Source organism: Cladophialophora psammophila, assembly GCF_000585535.1.
Source record: "Cladophialophora psammophila CBS 110553 chromosome Unknown aczJe-supercont1.7, whole genome shotgun sequence".
NCBI classification, from domain to species: domain Eukaryota; kingdom Fungi; phylum Ascomycota; class Eurotiomycetes; order Chaetothyriales; family Herpotrichiellaceae; genus Cladophialophora; species Cladophialophora psammophila.
The window spans coordinates 1,592,348-1,613,416 of record NW_006912928.1 but is presented as its reverse complement, the minus strand read 5'-3'; the positions used below and the strand labels follow the sequence as shown (position 1 = coordinate 1,613,416).

The window sequence follows — 21,069 nt, the reverse complement described above, 5'->3', positions numbered from 1 at the left end:
CCATAAGTTCTGAGCACTGGGAATTGGCGCTGCTGTGAGGATTGGGATTGGGCAGTCATTCAGCATCTAGGACACTGTAGAACATCATTCGCTCCCCAAGTCAATCAATTGCGACAATAACACAATTGCTTCATGAAAATTAAATAAAAAAAAAAGGGACGGGCATGCATGCAGATATTCCATAGGTACGAGGTACAGAATACATATATCATTGGGCGGAGTGGGTGGATCAAGAGCCTCCAAGCGCACTAGGAGCGCATTTGCAGGCGTCGAGGGATCCTGCAGTACAAGGAGATTCGCGGATGAAAGGGGGAAAGAGAATTAAGAGGGCTGCAGGATAGAGGAAGCGAGATGTTTTGCAAAACAAACCAGGGCAGTAAAGTACAATTGCAGACCGGGGTGAGGAGGAAACGAAAGGATGTGGTTGTAAAGCAAGAAACCCCATCGCATATTGTGAACAAAACCCCCAACGAGTTTCAACGTGGCCATTTTCCCTCGTCAATCCCCGTTTGTGTCGTCTCTATTTGCAAAATGTGTTTCGTCTCTCTCGACTCGGCCCCCCGCCCTGCTGCTCTTGCGAACACCATGTCATCGTACAAACTCGCACCACCTTTTGAGCCTCCCAACTGAAGGCGCGCTATTACACCACACTTCCCCTGTTACTCCATTTTGTGTGATTGAACTGTCGCTTGTCGGGATCGTCGCAGTAAAATGACGAGGCGCTTAGCCGGAACCGCCCTTGAACTTCTTGCCAAACATGAGAAGTTGGACCTCTGTAATATTTGTTAGCACGCACATAAGGGATGGGATTTGATCAGAACATACGGTCGTAGATGGAGAGCACACCGGCGCCGGCAACACCACGGAGAATGTTGGCACCAGCACCCTTGAAGAATGATCGGATACCCTCAGCAGCCATGATCTTCTGGGCAGCATCGAAGGAGCTCTTGTATTTGACAGCCTGCACATTTGAGGTTAGACTTGTTCTCAGGTCGTGGAAGACAGCGAATGTTGATGATAACTTACCTCACCGGACGTCATCATCATGCGACGACGGATGGTATCAAGAGGGTAGGAAGCGATACCAGCACCAGTGGTGACACCCCAGCCGAGCAAGAAAGAAGCCAAGAAGTTACCCTCGAGAGGACCGACCAAGAGGACAGGCTTGATGGAGTCGTACATGCCGAAGTAGAGACCACGGTAGACGACGATACCAAGGACGGAAGGACCAAAACCACGGTAGAGACCGGCGATACCATCGGAGGCCATGGTCTTGCGGTAGACATCGACGAGACCGTTGAATTGACGCTCACCACCCTTGGAAGCAGATTTGGCATCGTTGGCGAGACGAGTACTGTGGGAAATTGTATGAGCAGACCGCGCAAAATACAACCAAGAAGCATGAGACAACATACCGGGCATAGTCAAGAGAGTAGACGAAGAGGAGGGAAGTGGCACCAGCGGCACCACCGGAGGCCAAGTTACCGGCCATCCACTTCCAGTATCCATCACGCTCTTTCTTGAAGGCGAACATCGACTTGTAGGTGTCGCGGAAGGCAAAGTTGAGCGCCTGGGTAGGGAAGTATCGGATAACGTTGGCAGTGTTACCTCTCCACAGTGCCATGACACCTTCGCTCTTCATCGTTCGGCTGAAGCAGTCGATGATACCATTGTACTTGCGGTCAAGACGACCGGCTTTGATCATTTCATCCTGTATGTTATTGTAAGTTTTTGCGCTCAGCCCAAGTCCATGCGCAGTGTTATCATTGCGGTGGGCACGTTTTGATAAGAAAATATTGTCAACCACGGCCGACGGGGACCTCCCTGAGGTGGGAAAAGGCGTTCTGTGGCTCCTGGAGATGTGTTCGATGGGATGGAGCAGGCAGGCATACCTGATTTTGAATCAAGAGCTTGACACGCTCAATGGGTGCGGCGGCGGTTTTCTGGAAGTATTTTGTCAGCTTTTCAAGTTCCTATTGAACAGCTACCACAACTGTCGCAGCACTCACTGAAATAGCGGCAGAAACACCACCCATCAAAAAGTCGACCACGAATCCTAGGGTCCGAATCAGTTTCTGTTGGCCGTGACTTCACATCTTGTCCAATCGTCGAGCTGCTCAAGTCCGAGCAGCTCATTGAGCCCAGGACATCGAGATCAACAACAGGGAGACCTTACCGGGCATGCCGAATATCGTCTTGGCCCCTTGATCCACGTCTCTAGATGACAAGAGTCAGCTTCTGTATAACCAGGTTTGATTGAGATCCTCGGGAGCTGCCCGTGCAGCTCAGGGAGGCCGTCGGGTAATGACACGAGGCGAAGGGGTGCGTGCATTGACAGCGGAAGGAGTTCAGACTAACCCTTTGGCCATCTTGACGGCGGTTATGAAGAACTGAGGACTATGATTGAGCGGAGAGAAGGGAGGAAAGTGATGGGTGGACGCAAGAAAAAGATGCAAAGATGCGAAAAAGAGAGATGGAGGAAGTTCAGAAGCGGACAGGTATTTTTCAAAGGGAAGGGATTGGGAGCTCGGCTGGTGCTAAACCCGATGTGGCAAGGCCCGGATCTGTCTCAGCACAACCATCACTGTCGATTGCTGTCGCTTTTCCCGAGCCGACCAGCGAAATCTCAGCGCTTTCCGCCCCGGGCAATTATCGTCCGCAATCAAAAATTTTGTCTCCGCTGAGCGAAAAAAAAAGGGTCGCTCACTGCACAGCAACCGGCTCGCCGGTGGCCCCTATCGCGCTTGCCCGGGGGGAGGTGACAGGCTCTGTCCAGCCACTGGACGGCTGTGTCGGCTGCCTAAACAATTTTCTCAAACGTGCCCATTCTTCCGCCCATTTTGCCGGAGAGCTATCTTGCTCCCTCCCAACGATCCACAGCCTCTCCAGAGATCTTCACTGAACCTTAACCTTGCCGCATGAGGCTCTTCAATGATACGAACAAGATCTCATATTTCATGATTTTCTGATAGTACCCCAGTTCAAATTAGGAATCGTGAGGACGGGGCCTCGCAGGTCCTGGGATACTGAAACTCGTTGACCGAAACACAGGCAATTGGTCCAAGCCGCATTTGCAACGTACCAGCCATCCAAAAAAGGTGGCAAGGCTGAGAGCGCTGGGCCAGGTTTGTTCCCCTTTTTTTCTTCCGAGGTCCAGACATTCAAAATCTCCATATCGATCTCCGCAGCATTCTTCAAGCAACACCATCAACGTCTGTCTTTGGTTTCTTGCCCCTTCTTCTCTTCTTTTTCTTCTTTGCATCTGTTCTGATATCTACCCCAGCTTCATCTCCTTCGGCCCTGTCATTCCCGACCTCAGGCTGTGCAGGAATCAGGTTGCTGGCCTGCAGTCCATCCTCATCGCCAAAGGTCTCCAATCGCCACTTCCTTAACCGCGCCTTCTTTCCCAGGTTCTTCATGTCCTTGCGTTTCTTCTCCGGGTCGCGGAATGATGCCAGTTTCTTCAGCCCGACAAATTCATTTAGTTGCTTGTCGTCAGCTAGAAGGATGTCTCTTGCAGTCAGGCCAAAACTTTTGGGAGATGCCTCCCGGTAAGTGAAGCCACCGGTTTTGTTGTTGGGTAGAGATGAGTTCAACTCCAATTGTAGTTGGTCGGCCACCAATTGTTCAATGATCCGCCGTTCTTTCTTTGCGTCCCGCTTACTTTCTTCGATAGACTTTTTGGCTTTCTTTTTCTTCGTGGGAGCTTCTTCATCAGTGAGACTGAAGTCCGCCTTATCCCCTTCGTCAAAATCTGGCACTATATCTTTGATGTCGATGTCGTCATCAAATTTGGGTTTGCGAGGTTTCCGCTTCTTTGCGCCTGTCTCATCGTCGCTCTGGACCTCTTGCTCAGCGTAGTATTCATCACCGAAACGCTTGTGCATTTCCTCCTCCCATTTGGCGTCGTCCCAATCGTCATCGACCAGGTGAGACCAATCCTCAGGTCGCATATCTTGGGTTTTGATGCCCGCGGCACGCGTAATTCTGCGCACCTTCTCTTCAAGCTCCTCGATCTTCAATTTGCGGAGACGGGCTTTCTCTTCTTTTCGCTGCTGCTTTTCAGCTTCTTTCTTTGCCTTCTCGGCATCTCGCCTCTTTTGTCGGGGATTCGCCTCTTGTCTCCGGACAGAATATTTGGCAGCCAAATCTCTCGCATGAGAACGTAGTGTCTCGTTTGATTTTTCAGGATCTTCGAATCGAAGATTATAAGCCTCTTCAAACTCTTCCGCTCTTCTATCCTCCTCGTCGTCATCCGACTCGAAAGGGTGCAGATTAGAAGGGTCCGGGGCTGCCCAGACCCGTGAGGACATGAAATTTGACAAGAAAGTTTCAGGATCTTTGTCAGCGTTCTCAACGTCCAACACAACGTCTGACTTGAATTTCATTTCCCTGGTCTTTGCAATGAGAAATTTACCATCACCATCACCATCACCATCACCATCGTCCTCGTCCTCGTCCTCGTCCGCTGCGGCTGCGTTGATCTCTCCGATGATGGATTTCTTCAGCTGCTCTTGCTCTTGGTTGTATGTCAGAGGCACAGTATCTTCCTCTTCCGCTTCAGCGTCACCATTTAGCAAATTCTGCCGGTGGTAGTCCTGCAAGTGCATCGGCTTCTTCTTCTTCTTTGTCTTCGCCGCTGCCTCTCCTGCGTCCTCGTCATTGGCATAGAATGTGGCAGACTGGTCGTAAACACGGGGGTCTCTCGAACGAATGGCATTGAGGGTAGCCATGATCTCCGAGTCAAGAGCTTCGGTGACCAATTCCCCTTCATCTTCAGATTCGCTCGTCGAGTCGTCGTCCGAGGGAGGTCCGTCGTCGTCATCGCTGAGAGATTCGTTTTCGCCGCGTTTACGTTTGCGAGAAGTGGAGGACTTGCCGAGCTTTTCCTCTACTGTTGAGAAATGTCAGATTAAACATGTTCCCCTTAGCCAGGCCGAAGAAGAGTTGTACATCTCTGTAATTCCTCTCGTTTCTTATTGTGTTCGAAGCGGCGGGCAAACGCCTCGTTGACTTTGAGCTCGCTACTAGGTCCGACATCTGCGCCTCCATCTTCACTGTCGGAGGAGTCGCTACTTAGCAAGTCGCGGGCCATGGTCCGGGAGGGAGGTTTGGGTTGGAAAATAGAAATTGTATCTTTGCACCACGTAGCGGTTTAGTTTTGTTGGTTTGGTCTTCATAGTTTGTCGAAATTTTCTCCGCATGCCCACCAGATGAGATGTTCCAAAAAAGCTTGGCGTCGTTCTCCGCATCTGGTCGCTTCCAGCGAGGCTGCCAGGCTGTCACAAAATTCTTTACGGCTGGCTGTCTGGAGGACTTCGTTATCAAGAGATTGACATTCCCCGAGTATTTTCGCTATCTAGTGCAATCGCAAGTCCGAATCATGCCACAGGGGTAAAAGGTCAGATTGAAACATCTGCTGGACAGCGATGCATCGGCGAAGTCAATCTGAATAAGGCGATGGTAATGTGGAAGGCAAGTTTGCGGTGATTCATACGCATTGAATAGCAGTGATAGCAAAATCTGGATTTATTTCCAATATTCCTTACAGGACTAACAGGCATCAAGGCGACAAATGGCTCTAGTGCGCGAGTCGTCCAGACCTCAGTCGTTGAAATAGGGAAACCCCATTCTAGAGAGATCTCGGGTCAGAACGTAGCTAGTTAGTTACCTAGGTATTTTTACTGTTAGAAATGTGCGTCTCTCAGAGGTCATGTACGTTGTATATGTACCTCGGTACATTATAGGTGATTCTGGAATCACGCACGTAGATGGATCAAGAAGCTATTAATTCCTCGGTACAATAAAGAATGCCCTAATGCTGATAATTTGAACAAAGTTGACTTCGATGACTCAGGACTCATCCAACGTGTGTTTTGCCGGTTGTCTTCTTGATTGTTGTATGAGATGATGACTGAGAGGGCAACGACAGGGCATCCAATGAGGGGCGCTGTCCTCGACCCTATGATGGTTCATCTTGGTGTGGCCTATTTTCACCATGATCATGCAGACCACTGAAAACCAGCGTTTCAAAAGGAAAGTCGTGTTGCGTCAGAGCTATTCTCTCTGTCCAAAGGCGTCTTATGAGGTGTAAGCGCATTAGGACTCTTCAAGGGTTCTGACTAGAGCAGGTGTGGTCGACCAACGTCTTTGATAGTCTTTCCAGCTCTGTTCAACGACAATGAACAAAGTGAGCGTTGAGCTCTACCGGGCAGAAGGAACACTCGTGCTCCATAGCTGTAGGTCGTTGCCAGGTCGAATCCGGCAGCACAGCATCACGCCACATCTGAAAAAAACAACAACAAGATATGTAATCAACATTTTGAGCGAACCATCTTCTGGATCCACAGATTACCATGAACTCGAAGCTAGCAGAAGGATGCTTGTTGTTAAGACCACAACTGTAGTGTCCCGCTGAAATCCAAAATTCATTGAATGTCGGATGTCTCTTGGGGCTCGTCTTCCCAGGTAATCAGACCCATCCACTGAGAGTCCTGTAACGAGCTTTCGCTCGCATGCTCAAGGAGCTTGATCTTCCGTTCCTATTTATTTGTCAGGGTTGGTGGCACTGCGTATATTCAATGTCAAAATGACACTAACCAAGCCTTCTTTGTCACGCTCAGCTTTGAGGACGGAATTCTTGAGATAGTCAATATATTGGCACTAAAATCACTGTCAAAATGCGACATTCTCAACCCTACTGAGTACCACTCACCTTATGAGACAGTTCCTGCTTCAATTCTGATACCTACGAGGATGGGTCAAAACCTAACGAACCCATGTATAAAAATGGGCCCACGAACCCTTCCGCTAAGGCTTGATCCAGTTGCATGAGAGGGATGTGTCTGTCCAGGCCCGTAGCCAGCGACCTTGTCACCTTGCGTCGGTCTCGAAGGTGACGAGTTGTCCTCTCCAGGATTCAGATACCAATTGACGGAAGCATCCAGAAAAGTGGTGGCACTCTTCGGATTGCGTATAGTACAGAGATCTGGGCGGATGTTGTTGCGATGTTCCCTTTTTTTCACTAATCAAGTTAGTACAAACATTGCCCCTTGAGAACAGGAGAGTGGATTTTTAATAGTACTGTTAAAATACTCCTTAAGTCGGCCCTGATCAATTGTCTGCTGGCCATCAATGCCGTGCCATTTCGCGTAGTGACTTATATAGCCTTCCAGCTTGTCATCACGGAAAGTTGAGGTGCAGCCTGGCACCTGGCATGGTATGGGTAAACGCCAATGACGATGGAGTTCAGACTCTCTTTTGAACGTGTTCCGACATCCGGGACATTGGAGGGCTCCAGAGCTCACGGATTCCTCACGTCCAAATGCGCCATCCAGAGCCGTCGCCTGGTGAGCTCCATGAAAATTATCCGACATTTCTGCGGCAAATGCGGGTAGGGCGCTCTGAAAAGGCGAGTGCAGCGTTTGATCAATTGACTGAAACAGATTCTCAGCTGTCGACAAGATGCAGGCAGACCGGTTTGATCGAGGTTGAGCATGAAGGCATGCTCGAGGAGATCAATGTTGCGGTGTTGGTGAGGCGGGGTCGCTAGCGTCGCCCTCATCGTTACGAGGTTGGCGAAGTGCTTCCTGTATATTTTCAGCGCCGACAACCTTGGATCATCAAAGGTAGAGTGCCTCATGATTTCGCAAGGAGGTTTGCGGTCATATCAAGGCATGACCGATTTAGCATCAGCGTGTTCGTCATGGTGAGCACTCGACAAGGGGGTAGCAAGAGTGGCCGAAAGGGTTGTACGGGTGTGACGAGCCATGAAGATGATTGAAATTAAGGCGACGATGAGCAGCGACAGGAAGGTAAGTGAAGTAGGGGGAGGGAGGCACTCGACGAGAGAGCTAGAGTTCAAGAGGTGGATTGAGGAGAGAATGGCTAGCCGCTAAGCTGGTGCGAGGGTCGGCTTCACCCGTTACGAAACCGTCTTTACCGGCAACGAATCCAGGCCAGTGCTCCAACGTATACATTTGGCAGTTCTTCGGATTTGTTAGGACTCATTTGCTGCCATGCGAGTGCAGCACACCCCATTTCGTAGCCGGCGATCTCCCTGGCAGGGTGACTACAAGGGTCGGGAGATCGTAATGTAACCGAAATACAACGAGAAGCCGAGGACCCAGTGCAGCGGGATCAGGAATACCTGCGGAGAATCTTGCTGGAGTCCATGGGGATATTGGCTGGTCGATTTCCACATTTCACACAAGATGCCCGAGATAAACATGTCAGATGGCGAAGACTTTGGGATGGATGAGGGGAGGCCTAGTGAGACACTCGCGTCCAAGGAGACCATCCAGGGTAGGACGGCCGTATCTGAGCATCTGGGGGTTCTTCGAGGAGCAAGATCCAGGCAAGGGATGATGGCACAGGTCTGGTAGTCCGTAGGGTCTGTTTAACAGCACTTACGGACTGAGATGGTTGGTTTTGACAGGGGAAAGTTGAGGATGGAGAACATCTGGGAGGTTCAAAGTCCATTGTAGAGAACCCCCCCAGAGGCGTATGCACGCGCCTATTCGCTCAGTCGCTAACCGGTGTGCTGGGTAGAATTGGCAATCATGCTCACCGGTTTCGCTTAGAATTTATTAGCCAGTGGGAGTCCTTAGGGACTTGAGCTAGTCCTGGAGTTCACCTCCATGGTGAAGAAGCGTGAACAGCATCACCCCTGCGTGGCGCCTTCATAAGCATGGTGAGAGAGCCCCCACCAGCCTCGCAACTCAGGTAGGATTAGGCATCGAGAAGGCAACCACCGACGGCCCTCCTGCCCCCAAAGGGAAAGATGGAAAAATGTTCGGGGTGGCAGTTTCTCCGCAGTCACCGCCCAGACATCTTGGAGTTACTGTACGCAGTTCCGTAGTTGGCTGCGCGACTTGGTTTCGTCGAGACGCGACATATACATATGAATTTTCTACCTTGCTCGTTTCCTAGCATCATTGCACACTGCACCGTTCATCCCTGATCATCTCGCTATATCTCATTGCCTCGGCCTTGATTTGGGGTGCGTTCTCTGCTGCACGCTCTCTGCCAGGAGCGCTGGCGCAGAGATGAAGCTCAGTGAATGATTCTGCTGAAACTTGAGTGACTCCCGTTGCACAACGACGCGACCATGGCGCAAGCATCGCACCCGGTCGAGCAGGTAGGAAGACTGATCAATCTGATACCGGTCAGCCTGAAGGAAGCCGCTATCGATTCGCCAACCGCCCGCGCCACAGTTGTTCACTACGGAGAGCAAGTCGACCTGCTGGAGAAATGGCTCGACGACTATGCCAAAGCCTCCACTAGACTCGTTGCCGAATCACTGACCCTCGAGAATGTCCTCAACAACTTTATTGCGCACTCCGTCCTTCCCACGACCATCTCCGAGTCCATGTTAGATCATGACTACAGCGTCCTGGCTATGAAGAAGGTCGCCGATGGGGCCAAAGACTACTGGATGAGCATGATAGCAGTAGTCAAGAGATCTTCTACCATGGTCGTTGATCCCATAAGACAATTCCTTCAGAATGAACTGCGGCCATTCAAAGATGCTCGCCGAGCGGTTGAGGCGACCCAGAAAACTTTTGAACATCTTCAGGGCAAATACGCGGGGCTAGGCAAGTCCAAAGAACCGTCGTCACTGAGAGAGGAAGCTTTCCAGCTACACGAGGCGCGCAAACTCTACATCAAGGCCATCATGGACTTTTCTAGTATGGCTCCACAGTTTCGCTTTGCCCTGGACAAGCTGCTGGTCAAGATCTTTTTTGACCAATGGCGCGAAATGCGGCTTTCGCGCGATAACACAGCTGCAAGCTTCCAACGGAGTGCCGATGAGATGCAGAGAATCAAGAGTTGGCTGTCGGAATTGGAGACTAACGAAAAGGCCTTCCGCAAGGAGCTCGTAACGGCGAAGAAACAGCTGGAGGATGCCGCTGAACTCGAAACCCGACCATCCAGAGAGTTGGAGGACTACACCCTGTCGACTGTGCCTCAATTTGCTGGTCATGGCCATAGCGCCAGCACTTCGACCTTGCAACGCTCACCAAAGAAGACAACCTCCAAAACTGGCGAGAAGCAAGGTTGGCTATTCCTTCGAACCTACAGTGGAAAACCTACCAGGACTGTCTGGGTAAAGAGGTGGGCATTCGTGCGCAATGGAGTCTTTGGCTGGCTGCTACAAGGTATGAGAGGAGGTGTGGAGGAGAGTGAGCGTATTGGTGTTTTACTCTGCAATGTCCGCCCCGCGCCTGCCGAAGAACGTCGCTTTTGCTTTGAGCTCAAGACAAACAAAAACACGATCATCCTGCAAGCAGAAACACAATCAGAGCTTGTTGAATGGATTGATGCCTTCCACGTTGCCAAATCGAAGGCAGTTGATGACGGAGATGGTCTCCGAAGCTTCACTTCTGGCACCGGGAACATTCAAGCCGGTGCCGCGTTTGCAATAAGTGCGCCGCCAATCCCCGAATTCGGGACTTTCATCCTTGGATCAACAGAACCGGGAGCTATTGGAGAGGACATCGCTGCTTTGGAAAAGACAAATACTCTGCCAATTCCAGGGGGCGAACATGGGCGCGAGAGCAGTGTGGACCTGCCCAGAAGGTCAACTGTTATGGACGATAGCGGTCATCGTGACACTGCCTCACGCATCATTTCGAAACTTGATTTGCACAGGAAGAGTCCAGCTCCGACCCAGGTTTCCCCCAGTCCGTCAACACCGACCCTCCCAGGTGGTATTGCAGGCTTGATTGCCGCCACTCATGGTTCAATGTCTGTTGGTTCGAGTGTCCCTATGCTTCAAAGCGTCGAGAGTGATTTTTTCAGGCAAAGGAGTACATTTACGCTTGCTCTTCGGGATATGCCTGCCAGCAGTCTTGCACCTTCCACTTTGGCTTCGGTACCGTCTCCTACAAATTTGAGCAAGTCAGCAGTCATCATCACAGGGGAACGCGGTTTAAGCCCTGCTCCGGACAAGACTGGACTCCCCGCCGGTCTTTTGGCCAACACCTGGGGCACTTCTTGTACAGCTTTCTTGAATCGACTTGAACGAACCGACTCGACCGATAAGACTGAAGTTAAACTCCTGGCGCAGCGAAGCCCAACTCTTCAGCCATCGTATTCACCTCCAAAAATATCATTCACACCCACCCGGCCGGCTATTCCTCCACAAAACAGCATTCCCCAGCTCGACCTGAGTGTGCCTCAAGTGAACACCCGAAGTCGGACTCCGTCGCCAAGCAAGAGGCAGCACAGGAGCACGATAAGCGTGGATCGTGACACCGCCAAACAAATTAATAGCGACCTTCTTGTGCCTGACTTCCCTAACTATTATCCCCTGCAACTCAAATCTCAGGACGCCCAATTCCGCCTTCTGTTCCCCAATGTAAGGCGCGATGATAGACTAGTCATGGTTTTCAGAGCTACCTGGAATCCAAGCGAGCAACAAGAATTTCCTGGCCGAGTGTACGTGACATCCAGGGACATCTACCTTTACAGCAATCATCTAGGCTTGGTCCTCACATCAAGTGTGCCTCTTGGATCCATTGACGAAGCTACCGCTGCCCCCGGGAGAGACTGTGACTTCATCTTCTTACACCTCAAGGACGCTGCAAGCGACGCTAGTGCACGACGAATCACAATCAAAACTTTTCTGGAACCCTTGAGACTTCTGCAAAGGCGCTTGAACTTTTTGATAAGAAACAATGCTTCCGACGAGCCTCTCGCTCTCGAGGGATTGATGAAGGCACTGATCAAAATGGAGACCGAGGCTCCTGATCGGAGTCCTAGTTTGGAAAGTTGGGAGGACGTGTCTCCAAATACGCCCATTGACACTGGCGGACCTAGGTATCGAGGCAGAGCGTCAACCATTGGGACCGAGTTAAAAGGTCCGCTGCGAGTTGACCGTGCCCTTCATCAGACCCAGTTGGGACGCAGGGAATCGAAATTTAAGCTGCCTGCTCAACCTGTGAATTACACTCCCACTGGCAATCTTCGGCTTGCGGTTGAGAAAGAATTTGACATTAGCGCCAAGGCGTTATTCCATGTGATGTTTGGGGATAAAAGCGCCCTGTGGCAACTGCTTCAGCATGAGAGGCGCGCAAAGAACGTGTCCCAAGGACCATGGCTAAGCGTCGGAGAAGGACGCCTTCGAAGAGAGTTCACTTTCGATACACCCACCAAAAATCTTCTCGGTCAAGAATCCTATGCACAAGTTCACGATTATCAAACGATCGATGTCAACAGTGATCACTTGTGCTATGTCATAACAGACAAGCGAACCCCATGGCATCTCCCTTACCAAAACAGCTACCGCCTTATCAGCAAAATCGTTATCACTCATGTTGCAAAGGCCAGATGCAAACTCGCGGTTTTTGTGAAGGTGGAGTGGTTGCGCGCAGCTTGGATGTTGGGAGGAGTCGTTGAGCGACAGGCCGTGTACGACCTCGAGCTCGATTCTCAAGATCTCGCGGATCTTGTGGCGGACCAAGTCCGCAAGCTTGGACTCCACAGTCGCACTAAGAAAGCCATTCAGATCTTTGGTCAAGTTGGCCATTCGACAGAAACCACGCAGCTTCTATTGGATGCAACCTCTCTAAGCATCGGACTGAGGAGGCAGCTAATTTCACGGACAATGACCGGACTGCTGGCCCAGAATGCTGCCTCCAGCGGAGAGAGCGCATTAGCTACTCTACTACAATCCTTGCTGAGCATCCTGAGATGGTTCGCGAAAACTTTATCTGCCAACAAACTCATATTGGTGGCGCTTGTCTTTTCGGCATTGTACAATAGTTGGCACACTTATCGAGACTCGCTTGACTGGTGGCATGAACGAAGAGCTGGGAATTTCATGGCTCGGCTAGGCATCTCGCCTAATACTGTCATGAGCCGAGCCGTGTATCTCAGTGATTTGGACGACATTCTAGGTCGGGAAGCAAATCTGCCGGCACGCGATTCTAGTGCCTGCTACAGTGTCTTCCATGACGAAAATGATCCGGAGTACTTCCAGGCTGGGCTGAGACACACTCCAGCCGCGAAGGTCCAGCAGACACGTCAACGACTCGGGACTCAGCGACATGACCTCCTCGTCGCAGTGCGCGTTGTCAACAGCATTGAGAAAGAACTGATGCAGGCCGCTTGGGAACAGTGGATTGTGGATGAGCATCGAAGATGCCAGATCGTGGAGGGATTGGTGTTAAACGACCCGACGCAGAACTCTACGGATGTTGCAGATGACCTCAAACAGTGGTATGACGAATATTGTACCAGTTGCAGTGATGAGTATATGAAGATCCGTGTCTGATATGAACGACGTACGGAGTACTGATCATGGACAATGAAATTAGACAGCAACATTTAGTCTAAGGCCCTTCACCAAAGCTCAATACCGAAGTGCGAGCACTGAAGCAAGAGTCTGAAGACTAACCTTACAGCACGATTACAAGAACTCCGTCTGTCGATGTATGTGTGTGTGTGGACTCGACCACCAGATTTTCACTATCTCTATGCTTCATGATGGCTGTGCCTTGCAACCCAGTAAATCGCTCAACCAGGATTGGTTCGTATCGTTTTCCTTTTTCGGGTCTATTCTCGAGATCGACTGACCACACACGGTGTGGCTGATGCTTGTCACGCCTTAACTGGAACTCCACACCATAGCTGGATGGGATCCCTCTTTTCACCATCTACCCCCGAATCAACTTCACTCAATGCACCATCTGGATGAAGAGCTCAGTATTCGCAGTGCCAGCGTATCAGTGATTTAATAGCGAGGCCCCCCGGAATCTTTCAGCTAAGCCACCAGGGCTGACTCTTTTGCTGCAAAGTCCGCCGCGATGGGAGGAAGAAAAGCTCCTGTGGGGTTGATTCCCACCTCGTCTCTTATTTGCAGAAGTGTCGATTTTGCAGCTCTTTTCTGGTCATCTCTGGTTGCATTCCAAAGTGCCACAAGTCTCAATGGCCAAAGTAAACGGACTCCATCTCTCCAGAGTCTTGGTGTTAGCTTCTGGGAACTGCCTGAGGAAGTGTCCGTTGAAAGGAGCAGAGGAACACAAGCAAGGATTTCGTCCGCGGCGCTTTGCACGGTCTCGACCCGTAGCTGAAATTGATCCTGCAGCATCCTTGCATGCATGTCAAGTGTCTCGATTCGCATCTTGTCCAAAAGCTCCAACAAAGTGAGTTGGAACTTCAACCGAAATGCATGGAAAAATGTGCGGCAACATAGAAGCCGAATGTTCAACTCAGAGTCGGCGATTGTCTCAGGCCCCGGGCTGCCGGTACCGACATCCCATGACTGCTGCATTTCCCTCTCAAAGCACTCGGCTTCAGCGATAATTTCCATTGCAGCACTGGGCGGAGTGGTTGTCCATTGATTGATGATTTGTCGGATGCTCGCACAAAGAGTAGATGCACGGTGACCATATACGCAGAGCCGATAAGCGGGCATTTCATCTTGCGTCAAGCCCTTTTCCAATTCCTGTAACCAGGTCGGAGATTCAGAAGGGCTTGCCGTGTTGGTGATGAAACATCTGACTTGCTGAGATTCCAATCAGCGACAACTGATCAAAGCACAATAGACTCAGGACGGTCACTTACTATTGAATTATAGATCAACCAGAACAGACCACGTGCGAGGGGTGTCCTCAAGTGCGAAGTGCCTCGCAGCCGGAGCAAACTCACCAGTCCTTGAGTATGGACGATCCAAGAACCAATTCCATGAGTGTCTGCTGAAAAGTCGAGGGGGTGGTTTCTTTTAGCTGGTGATACAATGAGCTAGTGTAATGTGGTCAGCTCTGGTCTCTCTTTATGGGCAAGCGTGGAACCCCGAAGCCATGCTGCTGGCAGCAGCAGAAGGTCCATCAAGAGTTGTTCTTACCTCATAGAGACTCAGCAGCCACACGGACGCCAGTGTTTCGTCCTGGCTCTGCATGAGTGGATCTTCGAGAGCCATATTCGTTGCTTTCAGGGCTTGTCCATATGTCACCGCTCGCTTGGATCGCGTTTCAGGGGTATCGACTTTACTGGTGAGGAACGCATGCCCAATGGCTCGGCAGGCCAGCGCAATTGAAGAATCTTCCCCTGCGTCGGACAGCATGGAAGCCAGGAAGTTAGTGTCGATCAATCCCAGGGTTGGAGCATGTCTCTGAGGACAAGTGACATTGCTGAAGGCTAACGCAAAGGCGCGAGGGTCCCAGCATTCTGCCAACTGGCGACTCGGCGACAGGTACCAGCCGGAGAAAACCACAACATCTGCCTGCGTTAGCTTACAGTCTAGACTGGACTAGTTGTGGGGATCACCTGGCTCCAGCTGGTCTGTAAGCGACTGTCTTGCCTGTTGGCGCCATTTCCCAGACCCCTCGCTTTTTGCAGAGGATGATCGCCGAGTAGCTGACTGGCATGGTGGACTGGGCCTTTTGCGACGGCGGTCTCGGTTCACCCCTTCGGCGAATGAAGTAGGGCTTTCAACGCGGAACATGAGGTCAAACTCGTCCCGATATCCTGGACAACTCGTCCCTAAACGTATGCACCTGTTGCATTCTGGTTGGATCAAGTCGCACTGAGAGTGATTGTTAATGCAGGTGCGAGCATGGCCTGTTTGAATGGATACTCACTTTCACCCGCCGTTGTCGGCACAGATGGCAATCCCTGCTCGGTCTCCCAACGTTCGGCATGCTGAACACGAGGCTGGGGAAACAATATATACAGAGTATTTGGATTTTAAATTAACACTTCGAAAGGACTTCTGGCTACAGCCATCTTCATCTGGGCTGACCATGAACGCCATTTTATTCATTCCCACCCTCGCAAAATGCACTCAATGTGTATACTTCAGGCTCGCAAGCTCAGTGGAGTCAGTTATGGCTTGACGGTCAACAAGTCGTGGCTGTGAAGGCGAGTGTTAAGGGAAGCAAAAGAACCTAATCGGGCTCGAGAATTTTACTTAAATTGGATTAAAGCAGTCAAGAACAGTGCAACGGTAGATGCACTGTACATTTGTCTGACCAGGTCCAACAGCCAGCTAGGAAGGATAAGATCCTCCCTGCCTTGGAGCAATGAAAGCTGGTCAGACGATGCAACATTTTGGGCCAGTTGGCTTCCTCCGCTCAGTTGCCAAAGGTCACACTGCGGAGCGACCGATTCAGCGAGATGAAGCTGTGGACCTGCGTCTATCCACGCTTAGCTGTATGCGGTAATCCTTTCGAGCTGCGCCACAAGGCTGAAGGCTTCCGAGACCAAGGCAAACCAAGGCTGAAAGGGTAGAAACCCCTTCGACAAAGCGCTGCCTTTGTTCCCTCTTGCCATTGTGTTCCTCAAGACCCGAGACGTGCATTGCCTCAAACTACCCAGTATGACATGTTTCAACATGGAGATGATGCCTATTCAATCTTCAACCTGCCATCGGCAACATGGACAGCCCCCTTTGAAAGAAACGGCTTGTCGAATACTTTGATTGACTTCGTACTCTTGCCCGGAATAGGTCATGGAAGGCCTGAAAATCCAAAGATCTAGCATGCAGCCTCTGATGCAATCCAGGAGGACAGTCAAGTCAATGCATGTTATAAGGCCAGCCTGGTAGGCCTGCTTTCCTTCCTCCTGCACTGTTACTCGGGAGAATACAGAAGCATCTCCTCCTTGACCATCAGAGAGCCTTGCGACAAAGACAAAAATCTCTACGAGGTACCTACAAAGATGGGTTTCTTCAATAATGACGATGGGGACTCTGATCCTGTGTGTGGCATGCCAAACCCTCTGGCAGCCGGTATGTTCGACACCGGCGCAACAGGAGAACTACCCTCGACTGACAGCGTCACTCAGATGCACCGGAGCCATTCATCGGCAGCCTCTCCTTTCGACAATTCAACCTGTGTCTCTCAGGCGGTTGTACAGCGTTTGTTTGTCTGTCAATCTTCATTCTCATGGCCAGACACGCCACACATTTTAGCAAACCCAATGAACAGAGCAAGTGAGTGGTGTTCCCTTTAGTTTCCGACGGATGCAATCCAGAGATTGACGCTTGCTATCACAGGATCCTGAAAATTTGTTTCCTGCTTCCGTTTTACAGCCTTTTGTCGCTTCTTGGAATCGCCTATCCGAATGCATACCTCTACCTCGACCCGTGGCGGGACTTTTGGGAAGCGATCGCTTTAGGAAGTTTCTTCCTCCTGCTCTGCGAATTTGTGTCACCGAGTTCGGATTTCCGCGACGTCTTTTTCGCAGCGTTGGAAGTTCCACAATCTCGCAGGGCCAAAGAGAAGGGCAGACCCGCCGAAGGGAATGGACTGGAATGGTACAGAGTAAGTTTACACCTGTCAAGCAGTATACGCGCAAGAACCAGGCGCGAACTGACACATTGCAGAGACGATGGGTCTTTGTTTTCCAATATGTCGTTGTATCCCTCGGGATTGCTGTCGCCACGAATATCACCCAAGCCATTAACAAGTATTGCCTGGAAAGCAGCAATATTCACTTCTCGCATCTCTGGGTATGATCCCTTCTATACATACCTTGCCGCGAAGGCCTCGAATTACAATGTCAATGGGTCTAACTATGCTGTGGGCAGCTTACGATAATCCACAACATCTCTATCACTGTTGCCGTGACCTCATGCATCCGGTTCTACAATGCCTTGAAAAAGGATTTGAAGCACCACAAGCCACTTGCCAAGTTCCTGTCTTTCAAACTCATCATTGGCTTGTCATTTATTCAAGATGTATGTATAAAACTGTGCATTGGCCCATACCTTATCTAACCGCATCTGACATTTCCAGATCGTCTTCACCATTCTTCGCTCAACCAGCACACTGAAACCGAGCTCTACCATGACTTACGCGGATGTCAACTTCGGCATCGACACCATGACCACCTGCATCCTCATGGTGCCCTTTGCCGTCTTCTTCCACGTCTCCTATGACGTTGCCCCGTACGACATCACGAAGCCACGACTGCTCCCGTTGTCCGAGATCCCACCACAGTATATCGGTGATCCGAGATCTTCACAGGAGGCTTTGACTGGCCAAAACGGCAGTCAGGAACCGTTCAATCTGCACCGACACATCGCAAATGAGACTGGCGGCCAATACTACGGCGGCGCATTGGGTATCAAGGCATGGGCAACGGTGCCGGATCCCAGGGAGATCCTGAGAGCCATTCACTTTGCGTTCACCATGAGGACGACGGCAAGGAGAATGAATAGAGAGGTCGTCGGTGTCAACCCTCCTCCTTATCTTCGGTACTAGTCAGATTCAAAGGAGCTGAACCGAAAACAGCGACACGATTTCCTGGGAGTGTGAAAGGGGTTTGGACATGTGGTGTTTGGAGTACAGTGGGTAAGGCGTTAAGGAATACTGGTGGATTTGGAAATTTTGATTTAGATTCAAGACATGTTCAAGCTTGTATTTATGGTCGCCTCCCGTATCTGGATCGATGCAGTGCAAGAGGTATGAAGGAGGGAGTGCTTCGTAGAGAGCCTGATTGCCTGCAGCCTTGTCACGTGGAAGCCTCACCAGCCATTAATAGGTGTCGAGATGTGCTGCGGGGCCCCTGATTAAGCTGCTTTCGAACTTCCGAGGCATCTGTCGGCTTGAGTCGGCCTCTTTGCACTACATGCCTCGATGCCGACGCGGCGCATTGGACCATAATGAAGTCTGGGGAAGTTGTTCTGACCACATATTATGCAGCCAGTGTCCCCTTGAGTATCGACGTCTCAGCTCCAAGGTCATTGTCGTGACAAGGATAGGGGCCTGATTGCTGTATTGAATTTCGAACTTACAACGCTTCCACACTCCTCGTCCTCGTCCTCGTCCTCGTCGGCCTCCGTTCCTCGGTGATTCCTCGCTCGGCTGACAATAACAACAACAAACCAAACAGTGAGCAAGATAAGAACAAGAACAGGCAGAAGGGCAAGGACAACAGCAAGGAGAAGAACAACAATGTCGTCCCCGAACAACAACATCATCCCCTTCTCCGAGCCGGCCTGGCTTGCGGGCCTGCCCTCGCCGTACTACAAGGAGACGCACAAGCGGTTCCAGAAGGCGTGCCGGGCGTTCCTGGAGGAACACCTGCTGCCGTACGCGATGGAGTGGGAGCGCGAGGAGACGGTGCCGGACCACCTGTTCCACACGTTCCGAAAACACAACATGCTGATCCCCAACCTGCCGGCGCCGCTGCCTGTCGAGTGGTTAACGAGGGTGGGCATCTACGACATCCTGGGCACCCCGATCCAAGAGTGGGACTACCTGCACACGGGCATCTACCTGGACGAGATGGGACGGGCCGGCGTCTGTGGTCCGGGCGCCTCCATGACAGCCGGTCACGCATTTGGTGGGTGATTGGTTTTTTTTTCTTTCTTCTGAATCCTGGGACACACATGCACACCCCCCCTTCGAGACGCGAGCTGTGCCGTTGACCGTTGTTACTCGCCGTGTCTGGCGTTGTAGGTATCCCGCCCATCATCAAGTTCGGAAGCAAGGCTCTGCACGAGAAGTTCCTTCCCGATCTACTTCCGGGCAAGAAACGAGCATGTATCGCCATTACCGAACCTGGTGCTGGAAGTGACGTGGCGAACATTGCTACGACGGCAGTGAAGAGCGCAGACGGAAAGCACTACATTATCAATGGACAAAAGGTACACAGCCAACCCCTGTTCTCTAGGAAATGTTTCTTTTTCGGTCGGCTAAATTGAAGTACAGAAATGGATCACCAACGCGTTCTGGTCAGACTACGCCACAATGGCTGTGCGCACGGGTGGTCCCGGCGCGTCAGGGCTGAGCATGATCGTGTGCCCGCTGAAAGGCTACCCAGGTGTGACAATGCGTCGGCTCAAGGTGGCGGGCCAAATCAGTGCCGGCACCACCTTCATCGAGCTGGACGATGTCAAAGTTCCCGTGGAGAACCTCATTGGCGAGGAAGGCATGGGCATGCGCTACATCATGACCAACTTCAACCACGAGCGGCTGACGATCGCGGTGGGCGTGACGAGACAGTCACGCGTGGCCTTGTCGGCGGCCTTTGAGTATGTCATGAAGCGCGAGGCGTTCGGCAAGGCCCTAATCGAGCAACCCGTGGTGCGGCACCGGCTGGCCAAGGCGGGGGCCGAGCTGGAGACGATGCAAGCGTGGGTCGAGCAGTTCCTCTACCAAATGACGCAGCTCAGCAAGCCCGAGGCCGACGCCAAACTGGGCGGGCTGACGGCACTGGCCAAGGCCAAGGCCGGGATGGTGTTCAACGAGTGCGCGCAGACGGCGGTGCTGCTTTTTGGAGGGAACGGGTTCACGCGCACGGGCCAGGGCGAGATCGCAGAGCGCATCTACCGCGAGGTCCCCGGCGCCAGGATCCCTGGCGGCAGTGAGGATGTCATGTTGGATTTGGCCATCCGCCAGCTGGTCAAGAACTACCGAAATGCGACCAAGGCGTTGGAGCGGCCGAGTGGGAGCAGTAAGCTGTAGTGTGGCCGTGGGTCAGAGAGAGAGAGAGAGAGAGAGAGAGAGAGAGAGAGAGAGAGAGAGAGAGAGAGAGATGAGGAAGGATACCTTGTAGATCAAGGGACACTATTATGCAGATGCAAATGCAAATTTGGGAAAAAGTCAAGTAACTGTCTGTACCGAGTAACTTCGCGTATCTACTCAGGGTATACTGTAGATATATCTATCTATCTATCTATCTATCTATCTATCTATCTATCTATCCATCTATCTATCTATCTATCTATCGGAATAAATTGGGTGAAACAAGCCCAACCCCCGAGCCCAAGTCTAAGGCATTCACGGGCATTGTAGCGGATGTCCCGATTCCCGTACCGTCGGGTTCTGTCTGGCACGGGCCCTGGCTGGACGGGACGTAATTCAAGCTACCCGGCACCTCGTCTCGGCAGGACTCCGAATGTTTCAAAGCTCCCAGTGTCCTCGCTCGGGTCAACGCCGACCGAGCGTCCCATAGTATACCCCCACTGAAAACAACCACCCTCGGCGTCGTGGACAGAATCCAATACCCCGCGCCAGGTTGGGGGGCGCGAGAGGGCCGACAACGGCGAAGGGCGCAACGAGACGTAAGGGGGGGGGGCATTGTGATGTTTTTTTTATGAGATCAGATGGGGGC

General features: G+C 51.5%; 6 protein-coding genes across 6 annotated transcripts; 3 read left to right on the top strand and 3 right to left on the bottom strand.

The window, feature by feature from the left end:
* Positions 1–723: 723 nt before the first annotated feature.
* Positions 724–1,705, bottom strand: A1O5_05610 (ADP,ATP carrier protein; the record flags this gene model as incomplete). Its single annotated transcript, XM_007746209.1, has 4 exons — positions 724–773; positions 826–961; positions 1,027–1,354; positions 1,416–1,705. The coding sequence occupies 4 exons, from the start codon at positions 1,703–1,705 to the stop codon at positions 724–726; spliced, it is 804 nt and encodes a 267-aa protein (XP_007744399.1).
* A 1,489-nt stretch (positions 1,706–3,194) lies between these two features.
* A1O5_05609 (uncharacterized protein) lies at positions 3,195–5,095 on the bottom strand (the record flags this gene model as incomplete). The annotated part of the gene is made up of 2 exons (XM_007746208.1): positions 3,195–4,894; positions 4,954–5,095. The coding sequence occupies 2 exons, from the start codon at positions 5,093–5,095 to the stop codon at positions 3,195–3,197; spliced, it is 1,842 nt and encodes a 613-aa protein (XP_007744398.1).
* A 4,014-nt stretch (positions 5,096–9,109) lies between these two features.
* A1O5_05608 (uncharacterized protein) lies at positions 9,110–13,279 on the top strand (the record flags this gene model as incomplete). Its single annotated transcript, XM_007746207.1, has 1 exon — positions 9,110–13,279. One exon carries the CDS (start codon positions 9,110–9,112, stop codon positions 13,277–13,279), a length of 4,170 nt encoding a protein of 1,389 aa, XP_007744397.1.
* A 489-nt stretch (positions 13,280–13,768) lies between these two features.
* A1O5_05607 (uncharacterized protein) lies at positions 13,769–15,070 on the bottom strand (the record flags this gene model as incomplete). The annotated part of the gene is made up of 3 exons (XM_007746206.1): positions 13,769–14,512; positions 14,572–14,748; positions 14,852–15,070. The coding sequence occupies 3 exons, from the start codon at positions 15,068–15,070 to the stop codon at positions 13,769–13,771; spliced, it is 1,140 nt and encodes a 379-aa protein (XP_007744396.1).
* A 1,595-nt stretch (positions 15,071–16,665) lies between these two features.
* A1O5_05606 (uncharacterized protein) lies at positions 16,666–18,212 on the top strand (the record flags this gene model as incomplete). The annotated part of the gene is made up of 6 exons (XM_007746205.1): positions 16,666–16,735; positions 16,792–16,939; positions 17,003–17,270; positions 17,333–17,458; positions 17,537–17,686; positions 17,745–18,212. The coding sequence occupies 6 exons, from the start codon at positions 16,666–16,668 to the stop codon at positions 18,210–18,212; spliced, it is 1,230 nt and encodes a 409-aa protein (XP_007744395.1).
* A 693-nt stretch (positions 18,213–18,905) lies between these two features.
* Positions 18,906–20,420, top strand: A1O5_05605 (uncharacterized protein; the record flags this gene model as incomplete). Its single annotated transcript, XM_007746204.1, has 3 exons — positions 18,906–19,296; positions 19,413–19,600; positions 19,665–20,420. The coding sequence occupies 3 exons, from the start codon at positions 18,906–18,908 to the stop codon at positions 20,418–20,420; spliced, it is 1,335 nt and encodes a 444-aa protein (XP_007744394.1).
* Positions 20,421–21,069: the final 649 nt, after the last annotated feature.